Genomic DNA, 15,170 nt, shown 5'->3' with positions numbered 1-15,170 from the left:
AAACTTCGGCCTCAACCTCGCTATTAAATAAACAAACGTGAACTTAAAATTTAGAAACACCGTTCAACAAAATTGAACTCTAACTAAATGTATCCCCGACACAGTATCATCTCCAAAACAGTCCGAATGTATTCTGCGATCTGTATATAATACATCTCTAATGGTTCCGTATAGGCATTAAATTATCCTCTATCTAAAAGAAATCACCCCCTTTCATTGGAAACTAGTGACCGAGTGAACAACTATCGAACACTGATAGTCGTGAGTTCGCGCCTGGCCAACGAACTGGTCACGGAGTTTTCCGAGTTTTATTCACGTTCGTAATACCGTAATAGGGGCCAGTTAACCTTAGAAAGTCCTCCCTTGGCAGATCGCCCACGTGTCGCATTGAAACCAATCCACACACAGTATTATTTCAACATTTTTGGACTTAGCGGTGCTGATATATAAAACAAAACAGTCAAACCTGTCTATAACGTAACCCCAAAAGACCGAACAACTGTTCTTTAGTAGACATGTTTCCGCTATATACAGGTTACCCAGTGGTGATATTCGAAATATTTAACAAGGGGTTCGCTAGCAGAAGATTTTTCCCTGACAATCACCGACAAACGAAATGGAAGTTTTGGCTTTTTTTTTTTTTTTTTTTAAAACTCTTTCCGCCCTGTGGGCACTAAGAGGGCCTCTTTTAGTAGGCCCATTATGGGTTCGGCCAGGCCCACAATGGGGCGACCGGGTGGTGAGGGACGGGGCCCGACATATCCGAACGGACCACCCCCGAAAAATTCCTGGGGATTATTCGACCCGTTCGGATTCGATCCCGGGTCCCCCAGAGCGGTAGGCTGCCACCTTTACCGCTCGGCCATCCGGCCGTCAAATGGAAGTTTTGGCTAGAAATAAATACAATACATTTTCTTGCAACTATATATCTAACAATCAGTGGCGTATTTAGAACGTAACGAGCCATGGGAGAATGCCAGGTAACAATAGTATTTTAGAGCTGTCGACCTTTTTTTTTTCAAGGCAGAGAAATTCTTTACCGCAATATGGCGCTTCTAGAAATAGGCACATGTATGTCATCATCTCTCAAGGTACATTATACTTTTTCTTTCGCTGTCCATAGCCCGACACGTGTTCCACAGCCATCTTGTATTGTCTCGAGCACGTGGCATTCCGGGAGTCTCTTATGACTGGATCTACTTTCAAGAACACTCTTGAATCGATCGCGATTAAACCTCGATTGAAACGGTCAAGAGAGATCGCACCAAGACATACTCCCTGACCTTGCTCACAATCTAGATTGAAATGCTCGGTGCAAACGGGGTATAAGGCCCTAGTTTAGTAGTATTACAGAGTATAATACGCATATTTTAATATATTTAAAAAAAACAAACCCACTGAGAAATGTTCCGTGTGTTTAACAAGGTTTGGGAAACTGAAAATTTTAACAACGGGTTCGCCCGAACCTGTGCGAACCCGCCGAATATCACCACTGAGGTTACCTACTGTAAGTATCCCTTTAATTAATGCTATTAATTTTTCGATGTTACCGCGTATATTTAGTGGTACTTCGGTACTCGACAGAACAACTCGCTACACGTGACCGAACAAAAGAGTAATATCCTTTACCAAACTTAAGAGCATGCATAATATGCCCGATGTGCATTTTATCCGCAGACATTTCGACTTGATTTTATTCAAATGAAATAAGATGTAAAAAACTTTAAAATACGTAGAAAGACTAAAAATGACATCACTTTCGCCATAACCAAGAAGAATAATCTTCCACTGCAGAGACCACCTTTCTTTAGAGGCCGCGCCTCTGCAAAAGACTTGCAAAACGGTCTAAAAGTTCCCAAAAATTTGGTAATTTAACTTGGTAAACTACCGTGGTAATTTTATTATGGAGTTAGAGGCGTAGATTAAATTTAAAGGCAGAACGTCATTTACAAATATTAGCTTGGAAGAGAAATATGAAACCAATCTAATTCCCCCCCCAAGAACCTTTATAAATAGGACTTCAAGCTTCGGCTTGAGATAATTCTATATTCTGTAATAAATTGAACTGCTAATTTACTCAAGTTTAACAATTTATATGAGTAATTTTAGTAAGTTCATTCGGATTAGCGAGAGAATATTGTGCAATGGATAGACTACACCCAAATCAAAGTAAATTCAATTACTTTACACGTTTACAAATCCACATATGTTCCGAAATTTTATAAAATTGACACCATTTAGATCATCAACATATATTTAAAATTACTCTCAAAGAATTTAAAATTTTTTTTGTATGTACATTTTAAAATATCACATGATCAGAAAATAAATTTATTAAGATTATTTACAAAAATAACATTTACAGAAGTGAATGTGATGAAAAGAACAATTAATAAACACGAATTTCAAGTTTTTAAAAAAAGGATTTTTCCAGGAGCAACAGACTTGCTTCTTTCTTCTCAGATCAAGGATCAGTCCTGAAATTTAAAAACAGAGGTTATATATTCCTTTTTATATTCAAGAATTTTATAATTCTTATATAGAGAAACCTGTGTAAACCGGAATTGCAAGGTACCGAATTTTTTCGGCTCTGTAGGTTTCCTGTTTATTCAGGTTCCGTTTTCGACAGGTTTGACTGTACTTCCTTTTACGTAAATTTATGTAACAAGATTTTAAAGAATTTGAAAGTGTCAAATTTTCATAAGATATCTTGGTACAACCGAAAGCTTCTATTGCCTAATTTCTACTACAGTAAAACCTGTAGAAAACGGAACCTGAATCCTGCCAAACAGGAAGAAATGTTCTGTATCGTGCGATTCCGGTTTATACAGGTTTACTGTATTTACATCCTACTTTTTACGATTTGTAACTGATACGGTTTGATTTATGCCTAAACTTTTGTGTGAAATTTAAGCAAAAACAGAAGGCCTTCGTTCTAATCTGCTCGCTATGTTTAGGGCTTTCTATTGCTGACAAAATTTATATATTAAGCTAATGGTTTATGAAGGCTACTAGCTCAATATATAAATTTATCAGCAATGGCCCGGGAACTTCTCTGCTAATCCTTATATATGACCATTGGTACGATTGTTATTAGACTTTGGATACGCTGACAATATTGTTGTCTTATCTAACATTTGTAAACCTCGATAATACGAAATTTCTCTATAAATAATTTTAGTTGAAGCTTATCAATTGATTTTTTTCAACATTTAGATGAAGAAAATTTAAGTTGCAGACACCAAATTAACACAGTAATAGCAATAAATATGCAATAAAGCTGAATCATAATGGTTGATATCGCTGCCAACTAACAAATTTAATAGTTGAAATGTTTCATTGGAATATTTTCTTGCTAAAGTGAAACCTGTGTAGACAGGACACGTACGGTACAGAGTATATTTCCCCCCGTTTAGGCAGGTTTCCGTTTTGCACATAATTTGGCCTCATCTGATACAAATTTGGATTATTTCTACTTAAAAATGATCTTTATCTTAAAACTAAACTGGAATTTATATAAAGAAAAACACTGTTACATTTAATAAAATGGAAACATTCAACCTTTACGAATAATTTTCTAGGAGGTAAGCGTGATAGTGTAGATTTTCGTAAATATTAATTGAAAAAATACCTTTCTTCAAACGGAACTACTGATAAATTGCAATTTTTCTTCATGAAATTGATGGCGTTTTAACTCTATGGCCTTTTCTGTGCTGCCATTACTTTTAAGATTATCCTTTAATTCGTAGTCTTTATAATGAATTAACCTAAACAAAAATTTATACACTAGGTATTTTAAATATTAAATTATTTACTGGATTCGTTAAATTTTTACTTTTTCCTCTGATGGAATTTCCCACTGATGATTAAAATTACAAATGCTACGGCGATGATACCACCACAAGACGACCCTAAAACTGGAAATTTAATTAAGTAATGTCTTAATTACTGATCAAATTCAAGAATATATATATAATTTTAATTTAGTTTTTTAAAAAATCTTACCTAATCCAGAAATTTGACAGTAAATTCCCATATACAAACTTTGGCACCTTAAAAAAAGTGCAAGAAAATTAAGTAAATTACTGTAGAAATTCATAAAAATTGTAATTTTATCGTAAAGAAAATTATTCAATTACTTGCAAACAGGTTTATTTTGAACGATGTGGCACTTTCCATTATTTTTACAATATCCTTCTGGGCATATGGCTAAAATTACAAGAATAAATTATTAAATAAATATATATCTTACTTTAATAAAGTGGCATGTAAATACCTTCACATATTTCTCCTGAATAATTTATGGGTGAAGGTGAAACATCGGTGTAATTATTTTTACAAATGCATTCGTATCCGCTGGATTTGTTATTGGGCATACACAGGGCATTCTTACTGCAATGGTTCAATTCTGCATTCTCACAAGGATCCACTTCTGCAAATATTGAAAGGGCAATTTATAGAATTGGTTACAAACCACAAATGATCCAGAAAAGTTTGATTTTCCACTCTGCATGGGAGGACCTTTCTTAACAATACCTATAGCGAGTTTCAGCCAGGTGCAAAACGAAATAGGAATGTTTGGACTAAATTAAATTCACGCTTCGTGGCAGCTCAAATACTCAAAGTATTCGATGCCATAGATAGTGATTCCAGGCAATAAGTAATTCTCTCTTTAACAATGGCCAATTGCTTATTTAAATGTTTAAATAAGCAATTACAGCACGCTTTTGTCAGATTCCATGTTACTCCAGGCTTCGACTCTTACATTTCCTGAAAAATTTCCTAGTACTTTTCTGTGTTATAATAGCCGGGAAGTAATAATTATGTATGGTGCCACGTTATTAAAAATTAATTAAAATGTCAATTATAAAAAGCAAAAGGTTATTTAGGACAAAGATTAGTTTCGAAAAAGCTTGAAAATCATACGAGTAAAATTTTCATCAAAAGTCTTGCCCCAGCCTAGATATGGCCCATGACCCGTCTCTCCTCGTGTTCAACACTCAAAAATCTAATAGTATCAATGCCCGTTATATACAAATACCAGCACAAATTTCGTTTCTTAGTCTTTACCCCATTGAGATTTTACATGAAATAGACGCTAACACACGAAATTTAACTTTTTTGGGGTTCAGGGGCATCAAAAAAATTAAATTTGACACTATTACAATAAGTTTCCCATACATTTACTATTCTAAGCCGGCTGTTACGTATAACTGGCTTAGACCTAGCCAAAACTTTTCTGTAACAGGTAAGTGTGCAAGACCAACGTGGAACGTTGGGTCTTGCATACTCACACCTGAAACTTGGAAGAGTTAAGTAAACTTTAAATAAACTCACCTGAAGATATATTTAGAAAAGTCGCATTGTTTATGTTAATGGGCGAATCATCAACAAGCTGTAGAGCGTGACTGAAATCGTCTTCGAAATCGACGGCCATCATTTCTAAGCTGCCATTTCGTTTAGATTCGGGAATTGCCAATTGCCATTCAATGATTAAACTCCCTCGATGAAATTTCACCACTCGAATTTGCATTTCTTCTACGGATAATTTTTCGGAGTTATCTAGAATCAGTTTCAAGGTAACTTCGGCCGCTTCGATCATGGTTTGGAATGTATTGGAAGTAGGATTATCGAGCTCTGCGAAGTATGGCTGCTCGGGACATCGAAGCATTCCCACAAAGGCTATTTTAGCTAAGAAAAATAACCAATCATTTTAAAATTTTTTAGAAGAAAAACGTGTAAGTTTGCTGGATTTTACGTTGAGAAGAGAGATACTCAAAACCCAGCAGAGTTGCGTAACTTTCCCGGCCACAGTATTTAAAATTTCGTGCAGCGCCATCTGTTATTTTATTTAATAAGTTTTTGTATTAATTATTTTACAATGGCAAAAAAAGAGCTTAAATTTCATTTTATAAAACAAATTGTAAATGCTAATAACGAGTAAAATTTCCATTAAGTCCGACCACTCGAGATATGAGACATGGCTCCCTTCTATTTTTCCACCCCTTAACCTTTAACCACCAAAATATAAAAGCATCAATGCCCTTAGTACACAAAAAAATCCTGTAAAATTTCAGAAATTTTCGACAAAAGGCACAGGAGTTATTAAACTAAAAAGTAAACAAACAAAATAATCTCTCTCACACACAAAATCATCAGTGGCGCGTTATAGCTTCATGGGCGCCCAGGCAAATTTGAATTAGGAAGGCCTCATGTACAGTAGTGTTTACGTTAGGCATTTTTCTTCGGGAGAATTTTTGGGAAAAATTTTATTATAAAATATTGGTTTGGAGACCCCTATTAGTGAGGTCTTCAGACAATTGCCCTTTTTGTCCATAGAATAACGAACAGCAGCAAAAGAGACCCACTGGGAAGAGTCTACTCGAGAGCCTTGTTTATAAAATACGCTAAAACATTTCATCGAGGCATTGTTCAGATTAACTTCTATATATTTGATGTTGTCTAGTTACATTCCCGGCTCTTATAACCACTGCCGTAACTAGTCATTCCTGTGCCATGTGCAAGAATTTGCATTTAGGTCCCTTAATTAGATTTTGGAAAATAATAAAACAAATACGTGCATTTCTGCTAGTGGGCCTTGTGCGGGTGCTCCTGTTGCACCTACCTAGTTACGGGACTTACGGCACTGGTTATAACACAGGGAAAGTATGGCAATCCGGCAAAAAAAAATGACTCCTCCAGATTTTTATATATTTTTGGACTGACAGCTTGAAACATCGAGAAATGCAAAAATTTTTGGGGGAAATTTCTGTGTGGGGACAATTTTATTCACTGTGTTTGAAGCTTAACTCTTGTACTTTTTGTCGAAATTTTCTGAAATTTTGCAGGGAGGTTTGTGTATTAGGGAATCGATATTAAGTGGTGGTGATTAAGGTCTTTGGGGTGGGAAGATAAAGGGGGTTGTACTTCCGATAGGGTCAGACTTAATGACGATTTTACTGGTTATTAGGCATTTACATTTTTTTTCTTTATAAAACTCATCCTTACCCTCAAAAAAATTAAGCTTTTTGCTATTTTATAATAGTTAAAAATATGAAAAGTTTAAAATAAAACAACAGATGGCCCCACTGAATGTCGCCAAGAAAGTTAAGCAACTCGTTGCTGGATATTTTAGTGTGGAGGTATGTAAAACCCGCTAAAAATTAGTCAAAATGTTCGCATATTTGTGATAAGTTTTATAATTTTTCATTATTTTAGTCCTTTAAAGCAACGAATATACGAATAAAAAAAAAGTTTAGTAACTTCATATTAAACAGAATTATTTTTAAACAGAGCATTAAACAGATCAGAGATTTCCTGTGGAAACCTCCCTCCAGAAACCACTTGTTTGTGTCTTGTGTATTTACAGTATTGTATGGCTGACATTTGTTTATTGTTCCTATACAAATAAAGAACCGGAAAAACGTCGATACGACCGGAAAAACTTAACTGATGCATGCATATGCGTAGACTCAAATACTTTATTATATATTATATAACTAATACCTAAATTAAATAATTTATAAAGTTTATATATAATTAATAATATAAATTAGTTTTACTAATAACTTAATGACCCACTAGATTAAGTCTAAGCTATTTCTCTGCACATGAAAATTAAAATCTTGTCTTGTAATTGATTTTTTAAATGCCAAATAGTTAAATTGAGCAGGCACCGACTTTAAATTGCATTTAGTTAGTGCCAACTCAATTAAAAGGCAAGCAATCGTTCAACAAAACAACTTGTTCCGACTAAAACTTGTTTTTAAGTGAGAATATCGGAATGGCTCTACTGTATCGTGTCCGAGAGCAATAAACCTCGAAGAAAAACATCAAAATTTTGTATTTTAACAATAGGTAATTATCTTTCCGAATAAAAAAAATCGTAAAATGATTATATGCAAATAAATGGCATGATTATGCCTTTAAATTACCGATTGATGGTAGAGATATTTAAATATATCCGAAAAATTTATAAATTTGTGTGTTAATTTCCAAATAATTTTAAAGGGGCCTTTACCCATACTCATCGTGGGTTCGGCTAGGCCCATGAGGACCAACGTGAGGCGAAGGGCGGGACCCCCAAATATCCGGGACAGACTGTCCATGAAAGATTCCGAGGGGAGGAGTTCGCCCGAATACCACGACCTCGATCATCCGGCCGTCGCATTGTATAGTAATAAAATATAATTTTTACTTTCCTTATGAACAACGCTGAAATTTAACTTTTTTCAATCTTTCTTCAAGTCTTACAATTTAAAGAATTTATGTAACTTATGCCACTTTAAAGTCCACTCTCTCCCTCAAGCTATACACGTAATTAATGAAAAGCCCCCTAATATCTTATTCAACTTAGTCCTTTATACCCACATTCCGTAGTTTAAATATTGATCTTATAATCATTCTAAGTACTAATTTTAGAGAGAGTAGGCCTAATATATATAATTTACTCAAAAGTGAGACTTACCTTCGCACATTCTGGTTTCAACGTTCCTAATGAACGACTTTCCACATTGACAAGCACCCATTCCTTCTTCGTTGACGCACCTTTCATTAAGTTGAACATCGCATTGAACTGTCGAAGAACAATGTCGGTCTTTCATATCGTCCAACATGGACGACGTGAAATTTTCAATTACATTAAAATCAGTCGAACTGATAGTCTCTGCAGTAACAATTTCTTCACTAGGAGTTGATGTTTTCGGGTCAGAACTCGCTACAGATGGAATTTTTTCAGTTACTTCTGAAGTTTCATACTTGTTTCCTGTATCCTGCAGTTTAGGTGTCTGTAAATCATCAGAATTAGGTAATTCTGTCGTTTCAGAAAACTCGGCTTCCAACTCGCTAGAATACGAGAGCTTTTCTGTGGTACCACTTTCTATACTGGACCCTTTTATAGCACCAATAGAAGTTCTTATAAGTGTACTTTCTTCGCTGCTGGTTACCTGAATCGTTGAGCGAGTTACTTCGTTACTAGTGGCATCAACTTCCAAAACGTTTGTACTAAGTACGTCATTCTCCCCTAAAGTTTCAGTGCTCTGAAGGTCGTAACTGCTTACAATTGTATAAGAGGGAGAGGTTTCGAATGGGAGACCACCCGACCCACTTTCTTCCTGTTCGCTAGTTGATCCAACACCAGAAAACTCTAAACCGGACGAAGCGCTTCCTGAATAATCCTCACCGAATCCTGAAGTGCCTGAGCTTTCCACGAAACCCGATCTTATACCCGAATTTTCAGTATCACGGAAGTAATCATCGAATTTCTCAACTGGTTGTACTAATTGCAAAAGGTTCGTAGACAGTCCCGAACCCCTTTCGATATTTTTAGTCTTTACAATTTTAGAAGGTAACATCCCCGAATTTTCTATTTCTAAATTCTTCCTAAAAGTGGGTAAAATAGTAATTTTAAATATTTCACTATTCTGTTGTAAGGAATTTTCTAATTTTAATAGTAGTTCTTTGCTCCGTTTTAAACGTCTCTTCCTTATTTCCATAAAACCCTCTTCTGAAGGTAAGAAATCCCTCCTTTTATCAGTTCTATCTACGATCCACGACATTGCAGTTGGGTGAACTGGTAGACGAGAAGGTTGCCAAAAAACACTGATTTTCACGACACTTACTGAAAATTAAGAGATATTTTCCTTAATTAAATATTCTTACTTTACAATACATATAATTACTGAAATTTTTAAAAAGTTAACACTTGTTATTGATTAATAACACTGGATATACAGTACGCTAGTTCTATAGTGAAGGGGAGGGGGGTTTTCTTGCGTGTGTGCGCGCACCACATCAAGAATATACCCCCACCGAAAACTGTTTTGAGGAGCCATACAATGACACTATTCTATCCACTCATACAGAAGGGAGAGCAAGATTTTAACAACCTTACACAGGAAATGCAAGTTTAAAGTTAGAAACAGGCAGCTGGGGCGGGAAAATCAAAAACAATTCAATCACCAACACATGAAAGCACTCTTATACTTAAACAAGTATCTAAATATACTTTCTAACAATACAAAATTATTGTTTAATTCGAATAATTAAAAAAAAAAACGAATTATGGCAGACAGAGTGACATTTAAAATACACTACACGCGCTGAGAAAGCGAAAAAAAAAGAAACAAAACCTTACCTATTAAGAACAGCAAAAGTAGAACACTGTAGTAAACTGCGTTAGTAATCATTTTAAACGATAAAAAAAAAAAGTACGTCTGACTGTCTGAGATGAAGAACAAATCTGCTCTCTCCTCGCAGCTCTCCTCTAGACTACCCACTGGGTAAGTTGGAGGGTAAACGAGGGGAGATGTCCAGCACCACACACCTCCTAATTAAAAATTAGTTTCGTAAATATTCTAATTAAAACTTTAAATAATAATAATACATTTTAAAAATAATATATAAACAGTTAAAACAGTACTTATTTACATATACCAATGATTAAAAACAATCTTTAAAATTTATAAGGGGGGGGGTGAGGCATGTTTCCGGTGTAAACTGCATTTTTAGTTAACGAGTGAACGTGTCAAGGCGCCCGAAGTCTGCAAGACGAACAGTCGTTGAGCATGTTTGAGTGAATTTAACAATAAATATTCACTACTTTGAACATTTATTTTTTCTTGAATAAAGATGACCTCTATTCATATACTTTACTGCTTAACTATAGGGAGTGTATGATGTGCCGACGTAACAATATCGTCTTACACGTGTCAGCCATGTGCAAAAAAAAAAAAAAAAAAAAGAAAAAAAAAAGATTGATGCGTGATAATTTGTTTTAGAATTCAAATTTAAAAAGAAAATATATGACGAATCATCATTTAATTAATTGAATTTTATGCTTTTAATAATGGAAAATTTATGGAACAATAAAAATGCCCATTGTTTATGCAGAAATGGGCATATCTCTGCAATAAACACTTACAAAGAATCTGTAATAGTAACTAGAAAATTTTTTTATTCTGAAAAATTAATTGATAAGTGCTTATAATAAAATAACAATATAAAATGCCCATAATAAAATAATAGTATAAAATGCCTACAATAATAAAATAATACAGTATAAAGTTCTCACAATAAAATAACAAGTGCCCATAATAATATAATGCAATTATTATATTGTATTATTGAGACTTATTACGATAAAATTTGCAATTATTAAGGGACACTTATGACCCAGAAAGGGGGCAAGTTAAAACAGAGAATTGTTTTATTTTTTTAAATTCTAAAAGATAGGTTTTTCTATCAATAAGGTTCATCAAAATAGGGTAAATGTGTAAATAAATATGGGCCGTATTTATTTTTAAAAAAGTAAAACACTACTTTGAAAATTTATATGGGACGATATAACACAAAATCTAAAAAATTATCTTTCTAAGAATTAAATAAGCCAGTTTTTGTGTTTTAAGAAATTATAGATAATTTATACCCTATATATTAATGGGTCTTTAGGTTTATAGGGCATATTTACAGCTATACGTAGTAAAAAAATTACTTATATTACCTTCAAATTTGATAGAATTTACAGTAAAACCTGTGTAAACCGGATTCGCACGGTACTGAACGTTTTTTTTCCCCCCCCGTTTGGTATTTGGCAGGTTTCCGTTTTGTACAGGTGTTTTTAACACAGAAAACCGCTGCGTTCCGAAGAATTTTTCCCGTTTAGGCAGGTTATCGTTTCATTCAGGTTCCGTCTTAAACAAGTTTTTAAACATGGAAAATTGCTCCGTTTAAAGAACTTTTTCCATTTAGGCAGGGTCTTTTTTTAACATAGAAAATCGCTTCGTTTAGAAGAATGTTCCTGTTTAAGCAAGTTTCCGTTTTATTCAGGTTTTGCTTTGGACAGGTTTTTACTGTACTAAAAATTCAACGCAAATTCGGCGGATAAAAAATATATATATATTAATTTGAATTAATAAACACTAATATAAATTATTGCACACTGCGCAACATTATAATTACTGTAAAACCTGTGTAAACCGGCCTCGCATGATATCGAATCTTTTTCGGTTTGGCAAGTTTCGGTTTTGAACTGATTCTTTTTTAACGCAGAAAATCGCTGCGTTCCGAAGAATTTTTTCCGTTTAGGCAGGTGTCCGTTTTGTACAGGTTTTACAGCATATAAAATTGCACTAGAGTCGTGTGGATGTAATTAGAAATTGATAAATAAGGGGTGAATGATACGTGTCATTTGTATATTGAGAGAATGTGCTTGAGTTCATCTGTTTGTAAAACCCAAGTCAATGGGTATCAAGTTCCCAATTCCCACATGTCAGGTTGCTGTCAAGGCAATTAAGCGCTTGTTTGTACAGGATAAATACACAATACTTTATTTTAATTACCTTTAATCGTAATTAGAAAGGTTTTAATTGTAGTATAACGGATTTCCAGTTATAAAAATGAATATTTAGGCCATAGAAAGGTGATATTTCCGGGTTAGGTTCGTGGAGAGTTGTTTGTAACACTTGGAAACTGATAGGGTAGAAAGTCAATGCTTCAATTAAAATTCATTCATTGTCTACTATCAACTCTTTCATTCATTAATTACCCCTTTTATTTGTTTTATAGGAATGTAAAGACACAAACAAAACCATAAACTCAATGTATTTATTAATAGTAAAACGGCAGTTTAGGTGTATGTCTTAAGTGTTTATTAGTTAATAAACATATTAAGAAACTTATTACACTTCTGCTTGTGTCTTCCACAAGCAGAAATGTAATTTATGGCCTCTGCGGGTGCGGGTTCGAACCCCATTGCAAAACAAATAAAAAAAAAAATTGCTGAGAAATACTTTTATAACGAGTGAGATTCGAACCCATATCTTTATGGCGGTTCCTAAATTACGTTTTTAATGTTTGAGAAATTAATTACTTAATATTTATTTATATATGAATTAAAAACAGTTTAAGTCTGTTTGTGGTTTCATACGAAACGTATCAAAGAAAAATTTTTAGTAATATACTTCCGAGAACATGCAAAGCAGAATTTCATTGGAAAATGTAATTTGAAAATCACTACTAGGGAAAATATAGCGCCGCAAATGGATCAGTTTTCATTTAAATTACGTCGAAAGATACGATTAATGTTTTAGCATCGTTGTAGAGTTGTTCGTTTCATTGGAAAATATAATTTCAAAATCGCCACTAGGGAAAATGTGGCACCGTAAATAGATTAGTTTTCACTTAAATGAAAAATAAGATTAATTTTTTGCTCTTCCCGCCCTGTGGACACTAACAGGGCCTTTTAGCGAGCTCATTATGGGTTCGGTGGGCCGGGTGGTGAGGAACAGGCCCGACATATCCAGAGAGGGCCCACTAGTAGCCAAGTGAATAAAATTACTGAATCACTGATCGTGGGTTCGTACCTCGCCAACGGGCTGGCCCATGTTTTCCTGGCTTTCTTCACGTTTGTTAAACTTAAATAGGGGTCAGTTTCCCTATAAAGCCCTCCTGGGAAGTATTCCATTTTCAGAATTAAGTTAAATGCCATATCAAAACAATGTCACAATTGGCATTATCTACCCACGAGTTTCGGGATTAAAGTAATTTTCTCATATTCTAATAATGATATTAATAATAATATTCAAATTGTTAGCGTCTCAATAATCAGTGGAAGATGACTTTTGAATATAGTTTAATTTAAAATCTATAGAAATAAAAATCGAACTCGGATCCCTCCTACCGAATTACTTAACTCTTATAAGGATTTCGTATCAAAGAACGTTGGGTGAATTTTCCGCTAGAAATTATCATCCAAGGCGTCATCTTGCCACTCTGGGGAACCCGGGATGGAACCCTGATGAGCAATCCTAAGAATTCTTGATTGGGATTGATGAAATAAGATAATGTAGCAATTGGGCCATCTGCCAAGGAACAGGTGTCTCCCAAAAGAGCTTTCTATGGAAAACTGACCCCTATTTAGGTATTCATGCAGCTAGACTGTTGGTCAGGAGCAAACCCACAACCACCAGCGTTTGATGATTTATTCGCTCGGCCACCAGTAGGCCCAGGAATTTTTGGAAACGCGGTCCGTCCTGGATATGCCAGGTCAATCCTTTGCCATCCAATTGTGGGCCTGGCGGAACAACTCGAGACAGCCCTCCCTATGGTCGCTGGGCAGAGAATTAAAAGTTTTAATGCATTAAAAATTCAAGCCAAAAATTTCTAAAAATTAATGATTTTGTTTGGTTTTCTTCCATATATATTTTAAAAAATTATGCATTAAAAATTCAAATTGCACCAGTGTTTTCCTGCCAAAAAAATATATGCTGTATAAAAAGGTCCTCTGATTAAATGCAATTTATTGTCACAATGATTTTTATCTAACAAAAACAATCGCTATTATGAATATATATATTATCATCATGAAATCAATGGGACTAACACAAATTGTAAAGGATCCTGTTTATCCTGTATTATCTTAAGTAAAAGTTTTATTAGTCCTTTATTCCTCGAGAAATGCCGAATAATACACTGTATAACATCTCCTACACCGCTTTATTTTTTGAATTTTGAGTATTGAATCACATACAAAATGTGTTCTAGAGATAAGAAACAAGTAAACTGACCTAAATTTAATTTATATTATTGTTTACTCACACACAAATCATAATTTCTGAATGTTTCCCATGTAAATTACTAATTTTAATTCAATTAATCATCTTAAGTTGTGTATAAATAAACCAAACTGGATCAAATTCAAAGGTAAAAAATAATCATAATTATTTTTCAGTTTAGAATTAATTAAATTTTTGAATTTTATCCAATTTGGTAAATTAGTTTATCAGTAAACTAAATTATCATTTAGTTGATTGATAAATAAATCAAAAATTATTGTAAAAAATATTTTTATTTGATTGACTCTTACAAAAATCTATATATATATATATATATATTTTTTTTTTCCTACAAGACAAAAGATTTGGAAAGAAATATTTTTACAATGTTTTCGTCTGGATAAGATAAAATTTATTATAACATTTCCATTATTTTTTAAACAGCTATTTTATTATAATTATCAATGAAAATCATAATTACAAAGAATCAAAAGATTAATTAAAGTGCCATTTGGATATAAAATATAACAAATTTACAATTTTTTTCGATGCAAAGCCTTGATGTAGATCGTATCTAAAAGTTGAGTGAAAAAGTTTTATTTCCTTTTTTTTTTTTTT

General features: G+C 33.8%; 1 protein-coding gene across 1 annotated transcript; it reads right to left on the bottom strand.

Annotated features, from left to right (window-relative positions):
* Window positions 1–2,312: 2,312 nt before the first annotated feature.
* On the bottom strand, window positions 2,313–10,302 carry LOC136978866 (uncharacterized). The gene is made up of 9 exons (XM_067274687.1): window positions 10,136–10,302; window positions 8,468–9,619; window positions 5,338–5,691; window positions 4,277–4,432; window positions 4,140–4,209; window positions 4,006–4,052; window positions 3,836–3,917; window positions 3,632–3,767; window positions 2,313–2,477 (listed from the first exon to the last, which is right to left on the bottom strand). Exons 1-8 carry the CDS (start codon window positions 10,185–10,187, stop codon window positions 3,638–3,640), a joined length of 2,043 nt encoding a protein of 680 aa, XP_067130788.1. The 5' UTR covers window positions 10,188–10,302; the 3' UTR covers window positions 2,313–2,477; window positions 3,632–3,637.
* Between the last annotated feature and the right edge of the window lie 4,868 nt (window positions 10,303–15,170).

The sequence above is a fragment of the Centruroides vittatus genome, unplaced genomic scaffold, assembly GCF_030686945.1.
Source record: "Centruroides vittatus isolate TY-2023 unplaced genomic scaffold, ASM3068694v2 contig_559, whole genome shotgun sequence".
Classification (NCBI taxonomy): Eukaryota; Metazoa; Arthropoda; class Arachnida; order Scorpiones; family Buthidae; genus Centruroides; species Centruroides vittatus.
This window is presented reverse-complemented; position numbering and strand designations above follow the sequence as displayed.